The sequence below is a fragment of the Perognathus longimembris genome, chromosome 9, assembly GCF_023159225.1.
Source record: "Perognathus longimembris pacificus isolate PPM17 chromosome 9, ASM2315922v1, whole genome shotgun sequence".
In the NCBI taxonomy this organism is placed as follows: Eukaryota; Metazoa; Chordata; class Mammalia; order Rodentia; family Heteromyidae; genus Perognathus; species Perognathus longimembris.
The window spans coordinates 45901026-45927141 of NC_063169.1; the positions used below are offsets into that span (position 1 = coordinate 45901026).

General features: G+C 37.8%; 1 protein-coding gene across 5 annotated transcripts in view; it reads left to right on the forward strand.

Annotated features, from left to right (window-relative positions):
• The window catches only part of Ncoa7 (nuclear receptor coactivator 7), a 116647-nt gene extending 92093 nt beyond the window's left edge, over nt 1–24554 (forward strand). For 4 of the 5 annotated variants that reach the window (XM_048354029.1, XM_048354031.1, XM_048354032.1 and 1 more), the window contains 6 exons: nt 9295–9442; nt 16900–17025; nt 19390–19542; nt 21615–21710; nt 22094–22167; nt 22547–24554. In XM_048354029.1, coding sequence (XP_048209986.1) covers nt 9295–9442; nt 16900–17025; nt 19390–19542; nt 21615–21710; nt 22094–22167; nt 22547–22682 — 733 coding nt within the window. In that variant the 3' untranslated portion in view covers nt 22683–24554. Of the gene's footprint in view, nt 1–9294; nt 9443–14876; nt 15646–16899; nt 17026–19389; nt 19543–21614; nt 21711–22093; nt 22168–22546 lie in introns of those variants that run through there. The other variant, XM_048354033.1, reaches the window with a different exon arrangement.
• Nucleotides 24555–26116: the final 1562 nt, after the last annotated feature.

Sequence of the window (26116 nt, forward strand, 5' to 3'; positions counted from 1 at the left end):
ACATAAATTAGGTCTTAGGCTATATCTCCCATGGGTATGGAGAACATTACTATATACAATGCTATGGTGTTAACTATAGTCATGTTGTTTTACTGCGGATACAAAGAAGTGTAAATAAAGTTTTCCTTTATAGACAGACTACACCTTTAAAAATGAACACAGTACCAGAGCATTGCTGACCTTTGCCCTAATTTGGAGCTGTAGAATATTCAGAGGATCTTGCAAAACGAGGAAAATTATCATTGTACATAAAGACTTCTGATTGGTACATTGGGTATTATCCTCTGTGGTGAGGAATGCTTTGTCTTACTGGGCTCCTGGTGCTCTGTGTAGAATGGAGCCTCTGGAGGATTTACACTAAAGTGCATTTGAATAATTTATAATCAACAGTACAATGACCAGCTCATTTATGAGCACATGCGCTTCAACTTTCTAAGCCACATTTCTTTTCTTCCTCTCTTCTTCCTTAACCTATAAATTCTCTTTCAGTCCTACCCATTTCCTATTTTTCTGTGCCATAATATACTCCAGAATTTGTTTTAGTATGAGAGCTATTAAGTTATTTAGTAGTAGTTCCTACTTATAATTATGTATGTGTATTTGGTACTGTGGCTTGAAGCCTGGTCTGATGCATGCTGTGCACTAGCATAAGCACTGAACTATACTCCCAGCCCCTCTCACTTCTGACTTTTAAATTGAGTAGTTTATGAATTACATTTTGCTCTGTATAGCCTCAGTTTCCTTTCCCAGAATTCAAATGACCTTTAGTTAAGATAGCAGTGACTCAGCTTCCTATGGCATTGACATTGGTCAATTCCTTGACATTGGTCAAGTTTATTGGCTTATGTGGCATCCACAAGAAAGGAACTTATCAAAAGAAATATAATAAAGCATAAACAACTTCACATTTAAAATTCTTGACATCAATAAGAGGAACTAGGTTTTCTTACTTCATGTTAGAAGCACAGAGAGTTTGAGGAACTTCTCAAACTATGCATCTAGTAATAGATAGAGTCAGTTTCAGAACACATCTTTGACTTAGAAACATGTTCTTTAAAAAAAAATTCACATCTATATTTTGGGTTTTGTTTTGTTTTCATGGTGGGAGAACTTATGCAGTGGTGAATGCCTATTATCAAAGCTACTTGAGTGGCTGAGGTGGAAAAACCACTGGACCCAGGAATTTGAGACTAGCCTGAATATAAAGGGGGGAGGGATGGTTAAGTGGACATGGAGGAAACCATCCAACATTAAAGTAAATCTCACCATAATTAGTTGTCAGAGTGTTCAAGAAAACATATTGTCATCGTATCTAAAGTCCATACTCCTAAAGTATGAATGATAGAGTAATATTTTGTTCCAAGCATCAGCTCTTAGGTTTCCCATCAGGTTTTCTATTCATTAATGTAATCTTGTCAGACAGGGTATTATGAACTAGTAAAAGTAGGACAGATGGCTTGACCACAAAGTGGCAAAGCATATTGGTTAAGACTATGAACTGATCTGATTCTGATCCTGGGTTTATCTGTGATGTTCGTTTGTAACCTCAGGTCAGCTAATCAGTATCTTCATTCATTAAATAGAAATGATAATAATAGTGGTTATCTTATGGGATTGCAATGAAAATAAATGAGTTTATCAGTACACTAAATGTTCCTTCCAGAAGAATGCCATTTCCTTTTCGCATTGTGATGGACTCTTCCTCTTCCCTCCACATCTAGTTTGACTAAGGCTGTAGGAGTCTTTTCCATACCACAGCCTTAGACTTGTCTCTGCAAGGTGTACCTTTCTTATCACTCTAACTGAGGCAGTAGGTGAGGACAGAGAGAGAATGGCTGCTGAACCAATATGGTGGAGCATGTGGCTGGAACAAGGAGTGCAAAACAAAACACAGCTTTCAGGCAGGTTTCCCAGCGTTGAGAATCTCATAACCCAAGGGGAGACTGGGAAGGGTTTTGTGCAGCTTGGTGAAATAATCAGATTTGTATCTTATAAGATCATTTCCACCACTCTGTAATTTTTTCTTGGTCTCCTTGTCAACTTATACTTCTTCTTTAAAGATTAACCTTTCCTAAAACCTGTACTTGACCATTCAGGACCATTTAGCAACCTGGGTGGTGGTAATTACTGGAAATTCAGTGCTGGCTCTGCCAGAGGCATTGGATAGTGCTGAAGCAGCTGATTCATCTGATACCACAAGGTGAATCACTCAGGGAATATTTTCAAGAGCCATCAATGGGCTTTCCATGATCAAGATTGATGGTAGAGATACTGTTGATTTGAATAATTGATGACTTGAGAAAATAAATTTCACTAAAAGGTTGAAGTAAAAAACAAGATTTTTCAAATGTTGCCTCCTCCAGAAAGTATCTGAGCCAGGTTTTATTTATCAAAGGGCATATACTAAAAGGTTAATAAAATCAGAACAGAAGAATTCAGGAATGAAAAGGAGTTAGAAAATATGCTAGCCCAAATGTTGTACTCTGAAGTTAAGAATAGAAGGGACTTTAGGAAGAAACCAAATTCTAGAAACTTAAGGATGGGGAAATATAAGCATATTTATGCATCAAGATGATGATGACCGAAAGAGGACTGGTACTGTCGCTGAGCTTTTCTGCTTAAGGCTGACACTCTACCATTTGAAGCACAGCTCCACTTCTGCACTTTTGGGTAGTTAACTGGAGATAAAGTCTCATGGACTGTCCTATCCAGGCTGGCTTCAAACCCGGGCTCTCAGATCTCAGCCCAGGTTACAGCTAGGGTTACAGATGTAAGCCACCAATGCCTGGCCTACACAGCTTTTCTTTAAAGATAGCCTTATGTTTTATTAGCATTGGTTAAAGTAGAGAATTTTTTGTATTTAGTATAAATTTTTTATGATAGTGAACCTCTATTATATGCCTTGAGAATGCCCTTTTCCTTCTGTAGAGACTTGCTAAGGCTAAGTGCAAGAAGCAGTATTCAGTCACTGTTTAATGGGCCCTGGCTGCTTTTGACCATTGGCTCCTGTAGAGTCAGCACTCTAGGTGCAAAGAAAGATTTGATTTATCATTCACTGAAAACTCAGTCCCAAATGGAGCCTGGAATAAATTCTCTTACCTGGTCATTCCAGTTTGATGCACAGGTTATGCTATCCCTACTAGAGAGACTGTCTTTGCATGCAACAGTGTTTTGTGCCAAAGTTAACCATTCAGCCCTACCTCCATTTGTTATAGCTCCCAAGAAATATACATATACATATGTAGCTATTTCCTCCCATAGGATGCCTAAGTAGCAGGGAGCTTATTTCTAAATTTCAGTATCAGCAGCATGCCATGCCCAAATTTGGCTCTGATAATAATTGTCTTGAGCACTTCTTCCACTCCCTTGGAAATTTTCCACTTAGGAATGATGGTTGGAGAAAGTGATATTATCCTTTACCATAATGGGCTTTATCAGTGAAATTCTAGTAATATGGAATTTCCAAAGAGATGGCATTAACATTAGATTCCTCCTTAGGAACTCATCTAGACCTTATACAAATTTTCCTCTAGCCTTCTACCCCATCCACCTTCCCTTTGGGTTTTAGGAATTAGTTGTTTTCATAAAGCAGGAAACATTCAATTACATTGTTACCTTACATCTCTAGATTTAAAGAAGACAGTTCAATATGTTTCCCTGAGCATTTAGTATCTCTGTTACCAGAAAGGGACAGTTACTAAGATAGGTTCTTTACATTAAATCTGTATTTTCTTGTGTATTTTTCACAATATGATGTGTAAGAAAGATTGAAATCTTAACTCGAAATCTGTGAGTCATTCTCATTCTCATTCAGACATGCACAAGATAACACAAGTTCCTAGCAGTTCTCAAAGTGTTTGTTCCTTTATTTTCATCCTGAGTGATGACTTCCTTTTGAGAGTAAAATGTTGAGTTCAAGTGAGTAATATGTCATGGAAAATGAGCCCAAATGTAATGAAAGATACCTTGTGTCATCAATAGGAAGTAACCTGGAAATGGTTCAGAAATCATTGTGGAATGAGGAGAGAATATTGTACTCCAGTAAAAAGAACCCTGATTGCCATCCTTGGATGTCTAGTCCTGTCTGTGATATGGATGGTTTTCCTCAGAGCTCTCATTTCTTTATGACTAAGGCAAGCCAGTTAAATTAAGCAATTTCCAGCAACCTCACCAGCACTCATATTCCAGAAAATAAGCTTTACCAAGGCAGAGGCTCTGACAGATGTAGATTCCCAGGAAGGATTATTAAAGAGCTTGGCCTTCCAGCCAAAGACCACCAGGAGCAAACTGAAGTTTAAGTGGTTGGCTTGTCTCAGTGACTGAGGTGAATGACATCTTAGGAAACTAGGGGCCACTCTATAAGAAAATGGTAAGGGATAGGGATACATCTCAGTAGTAGAACCCTTGCCTAGCATGCCCACAGGCTCTTGGTTAATACTCAGGACTCGGGTAAGAGAGAGAGGAATCAGAAGGAGTGTTAGAAAGGAGTTATATGAACTGGTTATGGTGCTGCATGCCTGTAATCCTAGCACACAGGGAGCTGAGACAGAAAAATCACTAGTTCACAGTGATCTTGGTTACATAATGTATGGGTTTCAGGCCAGTCTGGGTGACATTGTAGGACTCTATCTCTCAAAAAAAAAAAAAAAGGAGTTAGGAAAGAAATTACAAGAGTTAAGTTTGATGGTATAGGAGAGCACTTTGCCCCAGATGGTACACCGTTGGGCAAGAGGGATAATTCTGTAGTTGGCTATCTAGCAAAGAGGAAATCTAGTGAGATGAATGATGTAAGTGGTCAAGATGCATAGTCATTCGTAATACTCAGATGAAGTGGGATGTTTGCTCATTATTGTAGCTGGATAGTGTTTGTGGTTTTATCTCTGTTTACATATGATTATAAACTGGTCTTGTTTTCATCTTGGTTCATCATTGTCATAGAGTGGCCTCATCTGACATTGATGTTCCATGAAATTGTTTATGTTCAATAGGGAAACATCAGGGCCTAGCTGTGAATAGCAGGCCAGTTTTCAGCAATACCAAGGCTGGCTGATCACAGCAGGTTGGAATGCTTTTCTCTTTCCACAAGTCAGCTAGCAATTAGGAAGCCATTTTTGTTTTTCACATTTGAATTTTTCTAATGCTAATGTGCACAAAATGAATGTTATGCTGGGGATAACCTTTACCTACTATATGTCTCAAAAAGCTAGAAGAAAGGCTTTGAATATTTTTGCCTTAAAGATAGGAGACATGTTTGAGAACATTCAACGTCATATATATACAACGTATACCTGTATCAAAAAGTAACATAATATTCCATGAGTATATAAAACTCTTCATGTTTCATGTAGCACTCAATTTTTTTAAATTTCTAAGAATAAACAAATAAATAAAAAATTTAAAAGTCTAAGTCTCCTGTTCTAAACTTTAGCGTGACATATAGTTAATTCTCAGTTCTGTTCCATAATACTCACTAGCAAATGAACTGAATTTTAAATATTGAGAAAAATAAGAGTTAGAGCTATTTACTTATTAAACCTCTCTGGGTAAGTGATTTACTTTGTTTTCACTTAATTACTAATGGGGGCAAAGATCATCCTTATACTGAGAAGTGAGTTAAATATGCCTGTTTACTAATTGTATAATTATATTTGTATGAGTTTGTTTCTTTGTGCCACAGAGTCCCAGGTTGGGGAATGTATCCTGTAGTTTTACATGTATATTTACAAAATGACACTCATCCAAAGTCAGTTCATCACAGAATTATTTATTACATCATAATCCTGGAAATGGCCTATGTGTTACTGTAGAGAATGATGATGTAAATGACAGTAAATTCACCTGGTAAAGTATGACGTAGTTATAAAAATAGAATGAGGAAGCTCTCTATATACTGCTACAGAAAGATATCAAAGAAACTTTGTTATATGAAAGAATGCTGGAGGATAATAGCAATAAAGGGAAAAAGTTATACATTCATGTTTATACCTATGTAGACAATACCACAACACACATAATAGTCATCTTTATTTGAGAAATGGGTATGAACATTTCTTACTATATATCAATTAAAATATAGTTTGAGTTTGGAGCCAGTGACTTGTACCTGTAACCCTAGCTATTCAGGAGGCTGAGTCTGAGGAATGCAGTTCAAAGCCAGCCTCAGCAGAAAGGTTTGTGATACCCTTATCTCCATCCTGAGTTCAAGCCTCCAAACCAACCAGAGAGAGAGAGAGAGAGAGAAAGAGAAAGAGAGAGAGAGTTTTATTCCCAATAAAACACATTAAAATGCTGTAAGTGAAGCTATGGCTCAAGTGGTAGGTAGGGCACTAGCCTTGAGCAAGAAAAGCTCAGAAACAGTACCCATGCCCCAATTTAAAGCCCCAGGACTGGCAGCAACAGCAATATACATGTGGTTTTCCGATAATTGAATCCTTAAATATACTACCAATTTAAAAATATATAGATGATAGATACTGTCTTTATCTCATTCCATTCCCCGGAGGTAAGCATTTTGATTGGTGCTTTACTTTTATTGTTTTCCTCAGAAAGAAACAACCAATAGGAATTAGCTCATGTGATTGTGGGTCTGGTAAGAACTATAATTTAGGGTTAAGCCAGTAGACTGGAGACCTGAGAAGAGTTATTGCATTATCAGGTCTGAAGGAGGTCTAAAGGCAATATTCCTTCTTCCTTTAGAGACCTCGGTCTTATATATATTTTTTCCCAGAGCAGAGGACCGAACTCAGGGCCTTGTGCTTGTCAGGCAGGCACTCTTCCACTGAGCCAGATCCCCAGCCCCAACCTCAGTCTTTTTCTATTCAGGCTTCCAAGTGGTTGGATAAACTTTCCCTCCACCCAACCATTACAAAGTGTAAGCTCTTTCAGTGATTTAACTATTTCTGAAATTACTTTAACAAAACTAGATGCAGTTGGCTGGTCCCTGTAACCCCAGCTACTTGGGAAGCCGAGATCAAGAGGATCGTTGTAGGGCTGGGGATATAGCCTAGTGGCAAGAGTGCCTGCCTCGGATACACGAGGCCCTAGGTTCGATTCCCCAGCACCACATATACAGAAAACGGCCAGAAGCGGCGCTGTGGCTCAAGTGGCAGAGTGCTAGCCTTGAGCGGGAAGAAGCCAGGGACAGTGCTCAGGCCCTGAGTCCAAGGCCCAGGACTGGCCAAAAAAAAAAAAGAGGATCGTTGTACAAGGCCAGCCCAAGTAGCACGGTTTTTAAGACCCCATCTCAACCCATAACTCAATGCAGTAGTATGTGCCTGTGACCGGAGCATTTACAGGAAGCCTTATGTAGGCAGATCGTGGCTCTGTCATGTATAGATAAGAGGGGAGGTATAAGATCCTACTCTAAAAATACCCAGTAAAATACTAGGGCTGGAGACATGGTTCAGCAGTAGAGTACCAGCCTAGCAAATATAAGGCCCTCAGTTTAAAGATATATGGTATTCGAGTACCTCAAAAGTATAAAATAATAAAGAATAAAGAAATTACACATTGAGGCTTGTTTTGACCAAATGGTATGCCATGCTTAACCACGTTTAAATATCACCATCATATTCAACAAATATCTGTTCAATCATAATGTATCAATATCTATCTTAATAGAGATGGTAATATATAGTAACTCCGGTACACATCTTTTCTTAGATAACAACTTTATATGATGCATTGAAGGAAACAACTGAAAGGAAATATCCTTTTAAAAATATAAGACCAGTAGTTCTGTCCTGTAAAGAGTAGGGAAAGGGAAGCAGCAGTCGAAGACTTTGTGATTGTAGTTGATGTTTACATTTCATGAAAGCTCATACAAACTGAAAAGGAAAATATTGATACCACAAATCACAGATTTAAAAACCAGGAAGCAACTGTTGAAAATGTTCAACATCTAGGAAATACAAACTAACTCAGGTTAAAAAATACGTTAAGCTTTTTTATTTTAAAAAGAAGATAAGCAAGGTTGTTATAAAAACCTCTATACAATCATTGATGCTGGCGTCAAGAGTACACTAGTCATCCTTTCAAAGTTAGTTTCTCACACTTAATCTTAAATTATAAAATCATGCCCTTTGGGCCTGAAATCCCTTTTCTGGGAACTAATCTTGACGACATAATTCAAAAGATGCCACAAGGAATAGACTGACAGATGTTCTTATAACAGTATTCATGTAGTCAATCCATTAGCTAAATATCCTGATGTCATAAAAGGACAGCCTAAATGTGGTTTATTACTTCATTGGAATATAGACATTAAGAAGGAGTACAAACACTAGCAATGGGGTCTATATATTATATAATGCTATATGTAACACAAATACGTCTTAGCTCTCTGATAACATTATGTAAGTAATATAAATGTAGTAAAGAACAGATAAAAATGTGGAAAGCTACACTTTCCTCCAGTGGTGTATCAGAATGGTTGGTTGTTCTCATTAACATTGTTATAATATTTTTATGTACCATCTAAAAAATTAGTAAGTTTAACATTGTCCCAAATAGTAGCCACAAATTGAAACTGTCATTTTGTAAATACAAGAGACTCCAAGAACCATGTTCCTACCCTATCTATTCCTCTCTGCCTTGCCGGTGGTGTTTTAGGTAAAGAAAGATCAGAGTGCATATGACTATCATAATTAAGGGCAGGCACAAGCCCATAAGAACCAAGGTTTCCTGCTCTCTGCTCAGCCATACGCCATTTTCTCTGTTGATTAAACCTTAAGAGATGCTGCAAAACCTCCAGATCCTAGACATACATGAGACCAGACAATTTGGAGGTCAAGCACATTTCTGTGTTACTAAAATTAGGTCTCTTTCTAATATTAAAATAATAAATAGTGTTTTCCTGGCACTTTCTAGTTAGTTACTAGGTATAATAGCACTTTGATCTATGTAAAGCCCTTTTGGACTACAGTTCATCTTTGTTCCCAGTTGCAGCATATGATGGGTATTTGTTCCAATGTCCAGTAAAGGAAAACAATGAAGAGGAAATACTTGATTTAAACTTTTCATTGTTTTTCAGTTTTATTTCTCATTTCTTGATCTTTCCCTCAGATTGGACTAACAGTTTCTCAGTGCCTGGGGACTTGTCCTTTCATTTATTAGTTCTCATTTTCTAAAGTTTTGAAGGTACTCACAGACAGATCGTGACAGAAGAAATTTCCTCATTACAAAACAGATTTGCCAGGGCAGATACAGGTGGTCATATGGACCCAAATCCCTTGCTAGTGCATGACAGGAAAGTGGACTTGGTGGTAACTGGTCTCTTGAACATGTTTTTTTCAGGGTGGATCATTTGTACACCTTCTTTGTTCAGTGGTCTCCTGATGTCTATGGGAAAGATGCTAAAGAACAAGGCTTTGTGGTAGTAGAAAAGGAAGAGCTGAATATGATCGACAATTTCTTCAGTGAGCCAACAACCAAGAGCTGGGAGGTGAGCGTTGGAGCAGGGATGAGGCTGTGTGGTCCCTAAAATGTAAGACACAGTAGAAATGGCCTTGTATTCAGATTCTAATAACTGACTCATAATGTTCCTATGCACCTGCAAAATTACCAGGGAAAGTAACTTCATTCTGTTTGGTACTCGTTTTGAGTATCCATACCATGCATACATGAATGCCATTCATTCTGATCTACCTCAATGGATCCACTGATTTTCTTACCCATACTATGCCCTGATAGTAAATCAGTGAACTTTTCTGTAAGGGAAAGATCATAATGCTCTTGACTTAGCAGGTCATATCTTCTCCATAACAACTACTCACCTCTGTTTTTGTGAACAAAAACAACTATAGATAACACATAAGTGAATGAGCATGGCTATGATCCATTCATAAGTTACTTTGTGTTCCAAAACATTGTTCTTGGAGCAGGGTGTGGAAGTTCACAGCCATAATCCCGTATACCCAGAAGATAGATATAGTCTGGTTTGCAGCCAGACTAGTTAAGAACAAGCTAGTGAGGCTTGGTCTCAAAGAAAGCCAGGCATAGTATAATCACAGCTAGTTGAGAGGCTGGCCCAGGCAGGAAAAAACAAAAAGGAAGGAGAGATTGGAGGGAGAAGATGGGAGTTATGGCTCAACTCACAGAGTACTTGCCTAGCAAGAGCAAAGCCCCTGAGTTCAATCCCAGGATGGCAATAAAAATAAAGAAAAGTATTATTCTTTTGGAATTTTTTCCAACCACTAAAAATATTTTAAAAAATTTTCTTCATGTGCTGTACAAAAATGGATATTGGCCATGGTGCATTAGATTTAGCTAGCTGGCAACCTACAATTTGCTAACCTCAAGTTACCTTCATCCAATCACACAAGCATATATTAAGTACTCTTTTGAGATAGGACCTTGCAGCTATGAATGTGGTAAGACAAACACTCAGTTTGATAAGGTTCCAAAACCAGGAAGTTAGGAGACAAGGAGATAGGCTTAGTACCTCCTCCTCCTTGCTGTCAATCAGCCTGTTCTTCATCCTCACAACTGTCTTTAGTGTTGATTCCATGTCTCCTTTGAGATCTGTTACTCTCCTGGATTCTTCAAGCCCTTATTTCCAACGTTACGTAATTATATGATTAGTGGATAAATTCAGGGACTTCCTTTCTAAGACACATAAGATATTCAGTCTTTCTTCTATCAACTAGTCCCCATCTAGCCTGCTTGCTACCCTTTCAACACTTTCTCTTTTCCAAGAAGGCCATTCATTACCACAGAAAACCTATCAAACAAAGGTGAGCATTACAACACCTACGCCTGTAATCATAGCTACCCAGGATACTGAAGCAGAAGGACTAACCTAAAAATACAGGTAGATCCCATCCCCACAAACAAAACAGCCACACACAGTAACTTGTACCATTATATACACATGATTTCTGAATTCATCTGGGTCCTCATCCATGATTAGAAATCCCTTTTCAGAAATATGTCCCTTTTCTAATCTCTTACATACTTTTAAAACTCTCTGGCACACTTCAGCATCAGGCAACTTCAGAGATTGGCCTTTTTGTGACTTTATAAGAGGAGGCCATTGGACAAATTTTCTCATCTTCGCTTCTTAATTCACTGGTTATTGTACCATTCATTTTTGGCTCGGGGAAAGAGTATCTTTCTCCTCACAAAGCATGACTTTTGTTCTGTCATTTATAGCTATCCTTGTATATGTCACTACTTTCTCTTCCTTGCTGGCTCCTTATGTTTCAACAGGATATTTAAGAATTTTCTCCCCTTTGTTCTTTCTTCTCTTCTTATCATGTTTCAGTCTTAACTTCTCCAATCACTATTGAAGTGATAGCTACAGTCTCCATAGACCCCCTAATTACTGCCATTATTCTATCTGCATGTTTATCTCAAGATATGCTATTCCAAAGCTCTTGGCAGGCCCCATTGTTCCTAAGGAAAAGAAGATATGATATTGGCCAAGGGACACCAGAATGTCAACTCCTGTCCTCATCTAATCTCTCCTGCCCATGAGTCTCTCATGAAATATGAACACTGAGAAATCAAAGCCAGGGAAAGTGTCTTTTTTTTTCCAACTGAGAATTTTTAAGAAAAGCCTGGAAAAGCCAATATCTTGAGTTAAAGCAGTCTTTTTATATATTTTGCCTTGACAACTCCTGTGGGGAGAAGAGGCCCTACACACCAATGCTAGTACAGAGTGAGGAGTTCTGCTTCAGCATCTAGGGAGAAGCCAGGAGTCTACCCAAGACCTCAGGCCCCGCCACTCAGGAGGATGAAAAAGAAAGCAGAGCCTTCTGGAAGGTAGTGTCTGGACTTGTAGATGAGAAGAGTCCAGAAGGAAGAATCATTGTGTTGGCCTTTTCCAAGTTCCTGGTGCTTTGGCCAAAGCTTATATTGTGGGAGAAAAATACCAATACTAATGATACAGGAAAAGATATCTGTAGAGAGTTGACTGGATTGGTCAGGCCACCTTATCTCTGCTTTCCTTTCACATGCAAGACAGAGTCCAAAAGTGCTGTGAGTTGCGAATGCTATCCACACCCATGTAGAACAGGCACCACCCACCAGCATGCTTGATCTCAGGGTTACAGCATTTTTCTGCCTTTTTTTCAAAATACAATTTTACTTTATTGTAAAGGTGGTTACATAAGTAAGGTACTAAGGACATTTCTTGTCAAATAGTGTTACCCTCTCCCTCATTTTCTCCCACTTTTCCTCCCTCCTTTTGTAGGTGAAGCTTTGCCTAGAATTTCCTTAGAACTTACAGAATAACTTGATTCTCCTTATCAATTTCTTTCCATCTTAGAATCTCAGGGACTTTTCTGCAGGGGCTGGCTTGAAATTTCGACTCTTAGATCTCATCCTCCTGAGTAGCTAGTATCCTAAATGTGAGCCATGAGCACCCAGTTTCTATTTTGCTTTAGGATGCTTACTAAATGTTGAGAGAATATGTTTTGCTTATTTGTTTTTATAAAATGAGATTTTTCTCTGTGTAGTTTGTATGTGGCTTTTCACAAGTGATATGTTTTGAGGATTATATCATTTAAAAAATTTTTTCATGATTGCCTAGTATTTTTAGCTTAGTTTATTTAACAATGCCTTGCTTGAATCATTATGTAGCTTCACATTTTCCTCAAGATGAAATGACCTACAATCTCTGTTATTCCATTTTCTCCCAGAAATGAGATTATATAAGGATTCTAGTTTTAAGGCTCCTAGTTTCAAATATAATATCAGCTTAATTCAGCAGTAATGTGAGGGAGAGCCATCTCACTATGTTTCTGCCAACAATAAATGTTATCATTATAATTCCCTTCATCTTTTGTAAAAATGTTTGCTAATTTGAAATGAAAAATGTGATAATTAGGTTTTATATCCTTAACTAACTTTTATATCCTTGAGGATAGAATGATTGTACATATACATTAGCCACTTGTGGTTTTTTTCTTCTGGCTGTTCATTTCCACTGTCTATTTTCCTAGAGGGGTCATACTTGCTCTGTGATACTGTTTGAATGCTTGCTAATTAAATCGAGTAAATCGTGTGTGTGTGTGTGTGTGTGTGTGTGTGTGTGTGTGTGCGCGTGCGCGCTGTTAGGGATTGAGCTCAGGGCCTCACATTCACTGGGCAAGTACTCCCAGTCCTATCTCTTCTATTTGTAACAGATACTACTATACTCTTTTAAATTTTATTTATGGATTTTATTTATTTTTCTCCTATTTTTTTTCTAGTATGAAGGATTGAACCAAGGGTTTCAGGCTTGATTGTCAAAAACTTTTCAATATAAGCTACACTGCCAGCCCTTTGGTTTGCATTTTGTTTTTAAAATAGCATCTCTCTTTTTGCCTGGTCTATCCTTGCAGTCTTCCTAATTCTGCCTCTTAAATGCTAGGGTTACAGGCATGTGATACCAGTCCTGGATGTACTCCCAGTGGTCCTCTAGTCTCAATTTAAGGTGTTCTCAATTTATGGTTGATATTCTTTTGATATTTGATCAGTGATATTTTAATAATATTTTTCTCCCATACTATTGAGTAATTTCTGAGGTTTCCAAAATCATATTAAAAGGTCTTATGTGTGCTAGTCTACTCAGTTTTTTATTTAAATATACAAGTATACTCATATACTCCCATGCTTGAAGCCCATAGTACCCCCATCCCTTGACTATAGTGATTACTTACATAATTAACCATTAGAATAGCCAATTGAGAATTTATTTTTAAAACTGAATACTAGATCTACTTTCTTGCTCATGGCTGGTGCTTTACCACTTCAACCAATTCCAGTCCAGCACTTTGCTGTTAACTGAAGATGGAATCTTGTGAACTTTTCTGCCTGAACTTGCTTCACACCTTGGACCTCCAAGACTTAGCTCTAGAGTACCTACGGTTACTGGTGTGAACCACCACCAATTTGACTTTTCCTTCAGCAGATATCTCTCATTTCTTTTCCTTTCCTATTTTCCAGCCATTTTGACCCGAGAACCTACCTCTGAATTCTTGCTGGGCCCTTCATCTGGCACATCTCCCCACTTCCCATCCTGTTCTCACAAGTTCAGCCACTCTTTTCTCTGTGAATAAGCCATCTTGGCACATTCCAGCTGTCCCCAGCCTCTTTGTGCTTCTAGAGCTTTCAGCACCTGTATCACATGGAATGATATTCACTTATTATTTCTGCTTGTGCCTGGTAAAACACTTGCTACTCAGTGTCATATAGTGTTCACTTTGTACTGTTTCCTTGACATAGAATGACAGTGATTCTGCCCCAGGCTCCTGCCACGAGGCTTAGTTCTGGCAAATCTGTGACTGATGGCTGAGTCTGTCAGAGTCCACTTTGTAACTTACCATGCTGGCTATTCAATTATTACTGTGATCCTTTGCGAGGTGCTAAGACTGAAATGACACTGAGATCCAGAAGATTTCCAGGAAGATGGGTGAAATTGATCCAGCAGAGATCTACATTTCTTCCCAACCCACTGACATCTGATCTGAGAAGGCGAGGAGGACTGGTCATGTTCATAATTTGCCAAGGCTAATTTTAAAATGTAAAGAGGAAAATATTACTTGGCCAGCTGCTTTTGCAAATCACATGTAGGATGACATCTTTTACATTATCGTATAACCAGATGTTCTTCTGCCCTTTTATAAAAGTCCCTCACTCAGTAATTGTGATTGATATCGAAAGCATTCATGGCAATGAACCTCCCTCACCTAAAGTCTGTGTTCATTCTCTGTTTAAGATGCAAACAAATGCCAGGAACAGAAGCAGCATCTTAAGATGAAGGTTCAGCTTTTTTAAAGTATCATATGCACAGAGAATCCCAATGGAGTAACTCCTTGAACAGTTAACTTACAGTTCAACAAAATGAATACCAGGAAGCTAAAACTTTTTTTTGGGTGGGGGGGAGTGAGTGGGATAGGGACTAAGTGAAGGGAGGTGAACACATGGAGAGAGGACCAGTGGGTAAATACAGCCATAATATTAAGTACACATATGTGAAATTGAACCCGGTAATTTGAGGAGATGGATGGGGTTGAGATAGATGAGGGGTAGGAGGTGTGATGGAAGAGGTGACATTGATTAAGATGGATTATACTCATAAATTGACATGTTAAATTACAAGCCCTTTGCACAACTTAAAGAGAATAATAAAAATTCTTATAATGGGGGAAGGGGAAAAGAGAAGGTACTGAAAGGCATGGTGAGACAAGCTAAGTTGCCCAGAGGGTAATTATGAGGAAAAGCACAGGGGTGTGTGTGATGGGGGGTGGAGGTAGCAAAACCCTCAAACAATAGGGTTTTATTGTACTCCTAGGAAACCACCCTCTCAAAGGTGAAAGTGTCATTTTACAGCCAGAGGAGAGGCTGTGTCTGACAGGAAGTGTGTTGGCTCTAAGTCCTAATTTGGGCGTGTTCCTGTAGAAATGCTGAACCAAACCTCCCTCCTGGGGGAAACAGAAACTCAATCTTGCAGGAAGCGAGATACTGAAAAGCAGTTGTAGCTCAGCGTGGCTGCAAGTGACTGCGGTGTGTGGGGAGGCAGCTAGAGCAGAAACCTGTTCCTCATTAGAGAGCGAGCCAGTAAACCAACACTTCTCTCCGCTTGCAATGAGAGGCCAAAGACTACCACTGGACATTCAGATTCTCTATTGTGCCAGACCTGACCAAGAGCCTTTTGTGAAGGTATGTTGCAGTGTGTCCCCAGGGAAGATAAGGTGCAACGGGCTGCTACTCCATATGTTTTGAAATTCATTCTAATTGGACTAGGACTGTGCTAGCTCAACCAGCATCCAATAGTGTATTCATTGTGGAGATGGACACGATGTTGTTGTCTCTTCTTTTTGGAACCAGAATTCTATATTTGAATGTTTTTTTTCTTTTTTGATTCCACAACCTCATTTTGTCCTTTGGCACATGTAGAATTTGCCAAACACATGTGGCTTTACTGAATACATTTAAAAGCTAGGTTAGTGATTCTTGGGTTTTTCTCTCTACATAAATTCTCCATTAGAAGATGGCAAAGTTTATAAACTAGCTGATTTCCCTACCCTAAATTTAGCTCAGATGTCAGTGGGTTCTTTGTATGTGTCACTGTGTGTTTTGGTAATTGAGTAATGCATTTATCTAACAGCTTTCACTAGAAGTAACTTAATTTTTTTCTAGGTAATGCAGAAGTCATTACTGACAGTACCCAATCATTGTGGTGTAACTAGCTGCCTCATACAGAAAATTTTCAAAGCAGTTCAGTACTGTATCTAGAGTCTCTTAATGGTGCAAAAATTGAATTTAAGCTGAAGATTTTGTTGTTTCATAAACATAGTTGCATTTAAATTATAAATATTATGTATAATTTAATGTCTGTCAGTCTGGAGAGAACACTTTGGCCATTTCTGAATCATATATAAAGAAAAGCTCATCCAGGTGTAACTTAATGCTTCCTCCTTCTCCTGTTATTATTCCTGGTAGCTGTTATCAATCATTATTTCTATTAGATTTGGTTGCTATGTACACAACCTTAGGAGAAAACACCAGGAACCTTGATTTAAAACTATCCTTATCATTCTAAACTCCATATTTATAAAGACTTACCAATCTCTGATTACTTCTTTAACAATTTAAATTTAGGTGGGGACTAAAGGAGCATCTTCAAGGATATAAATTGCTTGAGGAGTTATAAACAATTCTCACGCAAGGATCGAGCAATCAGCAACCATAGCAAAATTGGAAAATTTGTGACTTTAATTCATGCACATTCAATGAATGCCTCATCTGTCATGTGTTAAATTCTCTATATTTTTTTTCTGGTGTAAAAAAATTTTTTAGCCATTTTCTCCAAAATCTTGCTTGATTTATCTCCTACTAGTGAGGTGGGTTTTGTAGCAGTTGAGGGAAAGCAAACCTCATCTTTTGTCCTGATTGTTCATAACCTCACCTTAGATCATCACCGTCGAGGAGGCGAAGCGCAGGAAGAGCACGTGCAGCTACTATGAGGAGGACGATGATGAGGGGCTGCCAATCCTGCAGCCCCACAGTGCACTCCTGGAAAATATGCACATAGAGCAGGTGGGTTCTCCTGCCTTAGCTCAGGCATCTTCCTGCCCTTATAATGTGCTCCCCATCCCTGCCTTCATTTGCTCTTGTCACTCAAGGTAAAGGATGAGCTAGATTAGAATGGAAGAATATGGTCACCTAATCAAGGACGTCTTGAGGGCATCTCTCTTCTGATTCTGAATTGTCATAGCAGCCCTGTGAGAACAGGGGGAATTTATCCAATAGTAACATCTGTCCAGAAACCTGAAGAAGCCATTTTTTTTTTTTTTTTTTTTTTTTACTTTCAGTATATTACTTTTTATTTTTTTTTTCTCAAATTTTTATTTTCAAACTGACGTACAGAGAGGTTACAGTATCATACGTTGGGCGTTGGATACATTTCTTGTACTGTTTGTTGCCTTGTCCCTCATGCCCCCCTCCCTCCCCCCTTCCCTCCCCCCCGCCCAGTTGTTCAGTTCACTTACACCAAACAGTTTTGCAAGTATTGCTATTGTAGTTATTTCTCTTTTTTTACCCCGTGTCTCTCGAATTTGGTATTCCCTTTGAATTTCCTACTTCCAATACCAGTAAACACGGTTTCCAATATACTCAGATAAGATTACAGAGATAGTGTAGGTACAAACATAGGAAGGTGATACAAAACATCATCAATAATAGAAACTACACATACACATAGGACGTTGAAAGTAGTTATAACTGTGATATATCACTTGTTTCCATATCATGGAAATTCTGAATTGTCATAGCAGCCCTGTGAGAACAGGGGGAATTTATCCAATAGTAACATCTGTCCAGAAACCTGAAGAAGCCATTTTTTTTAAAAAGGAAAAAAAATGATGTTGCATGTATATACCCTAGCACTCAAGATTCTGATAGCAAGTTCAAAACCAGTCTTAGTTACATAGGGAAACCTTGTCCCCAAAGAAAAGGAAGGAAGAGTCTTCCTTTTTGGTTTGTCATTTTCTCTGCATAATTTTATCTTCTGAAAATCTCTCAAATAAACTTGATAAGATAGTATGTGGTTATAGTTGACCCTTAGTAAGAATATTTTGTGCTTCTTGTATTAATTAGCTTAGAAACCTGAATTTCAGACAACCTAGAAAAAAAAAAAAGAAATCAAGTTTTGCCTCAATTTGCAAATGAGCCAGGGAAAATCCAGGAAAGTGCCATGGCTTACTGTACGGCTATAGAAACAGAATCAGTATTGCCACTGGCTAGACCTCTGAAGACTTAGCCCTTCATAGCCTCCTCTGGTAATATTGTTGAAGTGATATCAATTATTGGTATTTATGACAGCTAAGTTAAACTAATTATAGCTGTAAATGGAAAATACAAGTATGATATAGTCCCTCTGATTCCTTACAAAAAATATTTGTGTGTGTGTGTGTGTGTGTGTGTGTGTGTGTGTGTGTGTTGCTCTTCTCTGGGAAGTTGCAGTTGTCACTAGCACTTTGAACCTATAAAGTGAGAAAGAACAATTGAAACAATATGAAGTGTTTGGTGAAAGTCAGGTTGAAGTATAAAGAACTATATGTGTCTAATTCATACAATTTTCACTTGATCTTTATCTTCAAACGTATAGTCCCATGTTGCATAATGATGTTTTGGTTAGTGAAGGATTGAGAATATGGTGTGATTACATTGCTTAGACTGAAGTCATGACTCAAGTGGTATGGCGTCTGTCTCAAAGCTTGAGGCCCTGAGTCTAAACTCCATTACCACTACACCCCACCCCTCCAAAAAAAAGAAAGGATACATTTTTTAAAGATTATATTGTCTAGTGACATTCTGGCCATCTTAGTTTGCATTGGTACACCTTGTAACATTCATCCAATAAAATTACCCGACAACACATTTTTTTAGAATATATATCCATTAATCAATACAGGACTGTCTGTACAGTGCACAGAAAGCCTACAGATAGGCCCTAGGTGGGAGAAGCAGGCTTTGGGCAACACCATTACCAATGTAAACATTTCCAAGCATTGGTTTTCCTCTCCCTTACTCAGTTCATGGTGATAAATATTTGCCAGAGGTAAGGTAAGTGCACTATATATGATTTTGAATCTGAGCCATAGACCTCCCCTTTTTGTTTGTATTTTTTTGCCAGTCTTGGAGGTTGAACTCAGGGCCTGAGCACTATCCTTAGCTTCTTTTTTGCTCAACGCTAGCACTCTACCACTTGAGCCACAGTGCCACTTCTGGCTTTATCTGTTTATATAGTACTGAGGAATTGAATTCGGGGCTTCATGTATGTGAGGTAAGCACTCCACTAGGCCATATTCCCAGTCCCCTTAGACCCTTTTTTTATGCCACCAGTTCATGAGTGGTTTGCAGTTAGGCTGTCTATTTACATCTCCTCCTTTGCATTGGCAGCTGGCACACCGCCTTCCAGCAAGGGTGCAAGGGTATCCATGGAGACTGGCCTACAGCACAATAGAACATGGAACCAGCTTGAAAACTCTCTACCGGAAATCAGCATCTTTGGACAGCCCTGTCCTATTGGTCATCAAAGATATGGATAATCAGGTGAGACCTGTTCTTCTTATAGAGAACATTTCCTAAAAATTATTTTAAATCTACTCAACAGTAGAGAAACTAGTGTAATGAAATCCCATTGCCTGGATTGCAAAGCTATCTGATTCTGCCACATTCATTTCATCATGTCTGTCCTTGTTTTTTCTTTGCTACAGTATTTTGAAATAAATTCCAGTTGTTATGTTATTTCCCTTCTACATATCTCCCACAAGTTACCAGTTGGCTATATGTATCCTCTCTAGGGGCAGGTCCTCACCATCTCATGTCTGTGTTTAAGAGACTAAGATCCAGTATAGACCAAACAATTTCATTGTGTATATAGGTTTAATGCCTCTTCTCTAAGTAAATTAATAGAAAAAAAATGATCATAGGCATTTTCTTACAGAATCATAGGGCTGTGGACCTAACACACTAACAATAATTCTCTAGTATCATCCAGTCTTTGGTTCTTAAGAGGGTTTCCATGGCAGCTTAAAAAAGCCTTAGCTGAGAAAATAGTTATTTAGAATTCTGCAGATTCTAAGTCGTTTTTCCTATGGACTCATCTGAAAGGGATCCATCTTCTACCTATGGCCATTATCGGTCTTACTATATTTTAGTATCATGCTTTCAAAAATAGATACCTCCCTGTTTTATTTTAGTTTTTATCTAAAGATCTATGGAAGAAGGGAAAAGAAATGTCGATGTTTTGTTAAGTTTTCTTATCTTTATTCTTAGCAGTTCTAGAGAACAGTTAGGCATCAGGAACTATAAAAATAATCAGAGTTTATGCACTTCAGCTCCAGTACTTTGTATTGCAAGTATAACTTGTGAAAAAGAGAGCATACCATGGTTTTGATCCATTTGAAATGATTTTGAGAAAAATGTGAGATATATCAAATAACCTCCATTTAAAGCAGTGTTTCTTAAGTGGGATTTGGAGCAGAAGGTATATGACTCATAGAGGCACATTTTCAAAATGTATATGCTCACCCCTGCCAACTTTCACCCCTGCAAGTACTGAGTATGATCTGAACAGAAGGACAGGAAGCTGAGGCAGTGGCCCTTAGTATTCCAAAAACACTACTTTGTGTAACTTGGTTCTCTTTCTACCTCATATCAAGAAAAAGAAGAACCCTTAGTTTAAATCACATCAAAATCATATTTGAAAGCTTATAATATTGTGGAGTTACTTCTTTTATTAAAAGTCTTTTTAAAGTAAGATATGTTAATGAGTCATATTTAGATTCTAGTTTTGGTAAACATTGATGATTCTTTGTTACAAATCAGAAGGGAGAAAAATTCATTTTTTTGAGGAAATGTTTCCCTATGATTGCCCTTATAAAACACACATGAGATATAACTGTTCTTCCAAGCTCTCATTTCCATGTATAGGTACATCTTCTTGTCTTTTAATGTTTCAATGTGTTGCAAAAGAAATCTGTGACCATGTCTGACTTTTTAAGTTGTTTACTAAAGGCCAACAATTTGCACCAAGTTCTCTGATGTATATTCCATGTACTTAAAAAGCCTGGCCACTTGGGTTCCAATTAGATCTGGAGACATTTTGTTGATTGCTTGGTTTGGTGCTTGTTTTTTTTGCACTTGAGTTCCAATTTAGGCTAGGAGTCAGTGGCTCACACTGTAATCCTATCTACCCAGGAGTCTGAGATCTGTGGATCACAGCTCAAAGCCAGTCCAGGTAGGAAAATCTGTGAGAGTCTTATTTCCAGTGACTACCAAAAAGCCAAAATTGGAGCTGTATCTCAAGTGGTAGAGCACTAGACTTGAAGAAAAATGCTCAGAGACAAGGCCTAGGCTCTTGAGTTCAAGCCTCTGAACACACACTCTCTCTCACTCACTTTCTTTCTCTCTCTCTCTCTTTCTCTCTCTCTCTCTCTCTCACACACACACACACACACACACACACACACACACACGGATTTTCAATCTATCAATAGTGTTTGCTAAAAGAGGTCCAATGACATCTCCCAACAAGGTTGTGTCAAAAATATTTCAGAAAGGCTTTCTATGCAAAGCTTTTAAAAGTTTTGAAAATAGGTAACCTTTTTTTCTTTTAACAGATTTTTGGAGCATATGCAACTCATCCCTTCAAGTTCAGTGATCACTACTATGGCACAGGCGAAACATTCCTCTACACGTTTAGCCCACATTTCAAGGTATTTGACTTCTTCATGTCACATGTCAACAGTGAGAGAAGGGACAGGAATAAGATGGACAGACACTGGACAAGGAGCAGTCCTACACTTCATTTACATTCACTGGCTCTGTTCTTCATGACCATAGCAAACAAACTGTTTAGGATCTCTGCTTAGGAGTCACTCAGCCTGGGATTCAGAAAGAGGCTGCTGAGGAGAGTCAGACGTCACTGAAAGGTCTTTTCCACTTTATCATCCCTTGGTATCTCATTCTGGTATGGGCTAGGATTGACTCAGGAGCTTTCTCAGGGAAGAGGGTAGTTCCCTTTCATAGAACAGTTCTAGGATATCTTATCTGTTCATTCTCCAGATTGAAATGTCTGTGCATGGTTTTGTGTTTCTAGGTTTTTAAGTGGAGTGGAGAAAACTCATATTTCATCAATGGAGACATAAGTTCTTTAGAACTTGGTGGTGGAGGGTAAGATTTTTGTTGCTCTTTTGCCTTTTACCCTGAGAAAAGGTAATTAAAACTAGTTGACTTCAGTTTTCTGTGTGCATAGATTAATTAGGATAGGGAACTAACACTTGACTCTAAGAATCAAAGATAAAATTATTCATATGCTTATGTGAGAGACTACTATCTTTAGCAAAGATAGGTCATTTAAATGAAATGCAACATCCAAAAAACCCTAAACAAAACAATTAAATGAAATGCAACAAATAATGATCTTTATTGGGCAAGCACTTCTGTGGTTTGTCTGTGGTATAAAGGAAAGAAGATATGGTAGTGGAAGACAAAAGGATGTTCCACAGAGGTTATACGTATATTCATCATTTTTCTTTTAACTTGTTTTTAGGGGACGATTTGGTTTGTGGCTAGATGCTGATTTATACCATGGTCGAAGCAACTCGTGCAGCACTTTCAATAATGACATTCTTTCCAAAAAGGAAGACTTCATAGTTCAAGACCTAGAGGTGTGGACATTTGAGTGAAATTCAGACTGCCTTAAAATATATCATTAAATAGACTGGGTTGGCTCAGCCCTCTGAAAGCTAGCTGAAGTTGAAACCCCAGAGCAGGCTGCCCCATCCCATCACAGCGCTTGCTTTCTGCCATCATCTCCGAGCATGATCACATTGCAGAAAGATTCTGAAAGCTATATGTGGAGGGCAGACACTGAAGAAAGAAATTTGAAGTCCAGATGGTTGAAAGACTGTACTTTCCACTTCTTTTGAACCTATACTGCAAAGAATCAGAATATTTATAGATGTATAAGGTGAATGCAATTTTTATTTTTGGTAACTGTGAAAAAAGATACTGTGGAAATATATACCTGCCTTGTGTATTTATCAACATCATTTTCATTACCAAAATGTACAGCTCTTGTTTGCCATGGAAAGGTTGGTCTCAGAAAAATAGAAAGGACATAGCACATAAAGGGAATATATGATTTTTTAACTGTTTTATTTATTATTTCTAATATGTTGCTGGAAAAGTGTTTTTCCCCCTTTTCAATGTGTCAAATTGTGAAATAAAAAAGGTGTACATTTTGTGCTATGTTTTGGGAACAAATCTTTGATTTACATTGTTTTGTATTGAATTTTTTTGCCCTGATTGTTTAGGGTGATAGGTCTTAAGATGTATATCATACATATATATATATACATATATATGTATGTATATATATGACCAATGTTCGTTGATTTGACTCTTATAGACCAACTTCTCTTATTCAGTCATTAAGAGGTACACTGAACATATTTTGTGCAAAGAAAAATATACCATCTGTCTTTCACGTCATAAACTATTATTTGTAGACATGGAAACCTTTATGGACAGACCTTGCTTCTGAAAGGAAAATGTTCCACTTTTTATGAAATCATGTGTGTTAATAATGAAACTTTAATTTTCATAGTTTTTTGGCACAATTTCTCTCAAGCATTTATATTAATAAGGAGGCCTATTTCTCAAAAGGAACTGAGTATTTTAATTCCTGCATTTTTAAAGTCAAATGATAAATGTCAAATTAGGCCACTTTTCTTGGTTTCTAGAATCTTGAGAAAAATTAGTTCAAAGAAATATATTCTTCCCCAAATTGGAACAAAAAAGGAAATCTATTTTTTTAATATAAACCCAGTTTCACATCAAAACATCTTTTGTTAAAAGTAATAATAAAATCTTGTTAAACACTTAACAGATATTAATAATTGTCAGACATTTATAAAAGCCAAAGACTGCTAATGGATAAAAACTAAATAATACCAAAGCTGGTTGTCATCACAAATTATTTCCCCAGTGATCTTTAAAAGAAAAGTTAATAACCAAGAGCATTTACATATCTATTTTTTAAAACAAAAACAGCTCTTAGAAGATTTCTTTTAGCTTATTCTCCTATCTTAAACTATTTGTAAGGGAACAAACCAGCTGACAGATCAGTAATTATTGTGCTATACTCCCAAAATTTTTGAACCTGTCACCAGAAATACTTTTCACACATTCTCCTTATGAGAATTAACATCATTTCTTGATTTTACATTGGCAATTTAACCTTAATCTGGTCATTCAAAAAAATGAGTTGGTGCGAGATACCAGAAATCTCTCATTATGATCATGTTTACCATTTATGTCATTTGTAACCATATGCTATTAATGAACAAAATGGTCATTTTTTTGCATATATCTTACTCTTACCTAATTGTGTCTGTGATACTATAGTCACAAGAGCATATCCTGATGCTTTATTCTCTATTTAACACAGTATTGTCCAATCAGAAATGTGTGGTCCTTCATTTATGAATATTGACTATATGTAATGCAGTGCTATCCCAATATTTTCAATAAAGGAAATTATGCATTCCATGTGATTCTCTTTTCCAAGGATTCATTTATCAGGTATTTATTGGGCACAGCTTTGTGCCAGACCAAGTTTCCTATGAGTTATGTTTACATTATTATGTGGTCTGTTAAGCATGCTGTAACATATTTAAAGCAAACAGTGTGCATACCTTCATTTAAAATGCTATACTGTTTAAAATGCTAATGATTATCTGGGCTGTGGGTCTTGCTTCAGGCAGGGTTGCCATAAAACGGTTTTTGTATAAAAAATGCAAAATGTAATACAAGCCACAATATGACAAGGCATGCCCATAAGAGGGTTTTTACTTGTATGAGAGGGTGATAAACTGCCCAAGACTTAACTAAGTCCAATGCTTAAGTGTTCCTTGCTGCCCTGGAAACTCCCTCTTCATTCCCTGAAGTCACCTTCCTGTTCTCTCCTCAGTTCCTGGAAACTGCTCCTATAATAGTCGCTAACAGCAGCTTTTAGATTTATCTACCAGCTTCATCTTTGTTCTTAATCTTTCTAGCTATTTTATGAATAGTAACCTCCTTCTTACTTCTGTCTCAACCTCCTTCCCAATTTCCTCAAGGGCTGCTTTCTCCTGGGATAACTTTCAGCCACTTCGCTCCCGCAGATCAAGATGCCAGACAATCTTCATTGTTTCTTCGTCCCTCACTCCTTTAAGTTCATGTCAAAGATCAGGTGGGGGGAAAACAACCAAATGTTTGCCCAGACTCTGTGGAAAATTATTTGAATTCATCCCCATGCTTCAAGCCACCAGGGAGACCCTGAAACAATGTGAAAAGTGTTCTTAGTTTGATCTCTTGATTCCAAAGTTTTAGAGAAGCAAGACAAATAAAAGAACGATTCTGGCTTTTTGCACTAGGAATCCTTTAAAACATAAATAGGTGCTCAGATCAGTGCTGTGCTCATAATAACTGACACAGCAGATTAATTAGACAGAGAATGATAAAGAGGTCAGAGCTGAGAGAAGTGCTGTGCTAGAAAACTCAGGATAAGGATACTTGCCCCTTGTGCAAATATCTTAAGTATCTGTGGCCACTTCCTGATGCCCAGTTAGGGCAGATTTTCTTTCTTATTCAGAAGAAGCCTCAGCCCCAACGCACCATATCCTCTTCTCTGCTCCTTGTCTGTGCACTGTATGTCCACTGTGACATCCTAATAGAAGATCCACCATTACCAAGAACATTAAACTCTACAATTCACACCCAATCCTAAGGTCTTATTTTCTTACCTCCTATTTCAGAATCGGTATTGGTTCAGAATAAGACATAGACAGGGCATTCTTGATCTGGTCAATGAAGATATAAAAATAGTGCTTCTTAATAGATAAATTTCAGGCCTTTTACTTCTTTTTTAGATGAGCTCTGCCCAATACAACATTTTATGACAATGGAAGTTATACACTAATTTCACTGTACTTAATGATAGCCATATGCTATCAAATAAATACGTTGAATACTTAAAGTGTTCCTTGGATGACTACATTTTTACTTAAAGTAGACCTCTGACAACCAGTGGACACATATTAAAATGTACAACCTTAAGTCAAGATGTTAATACCAA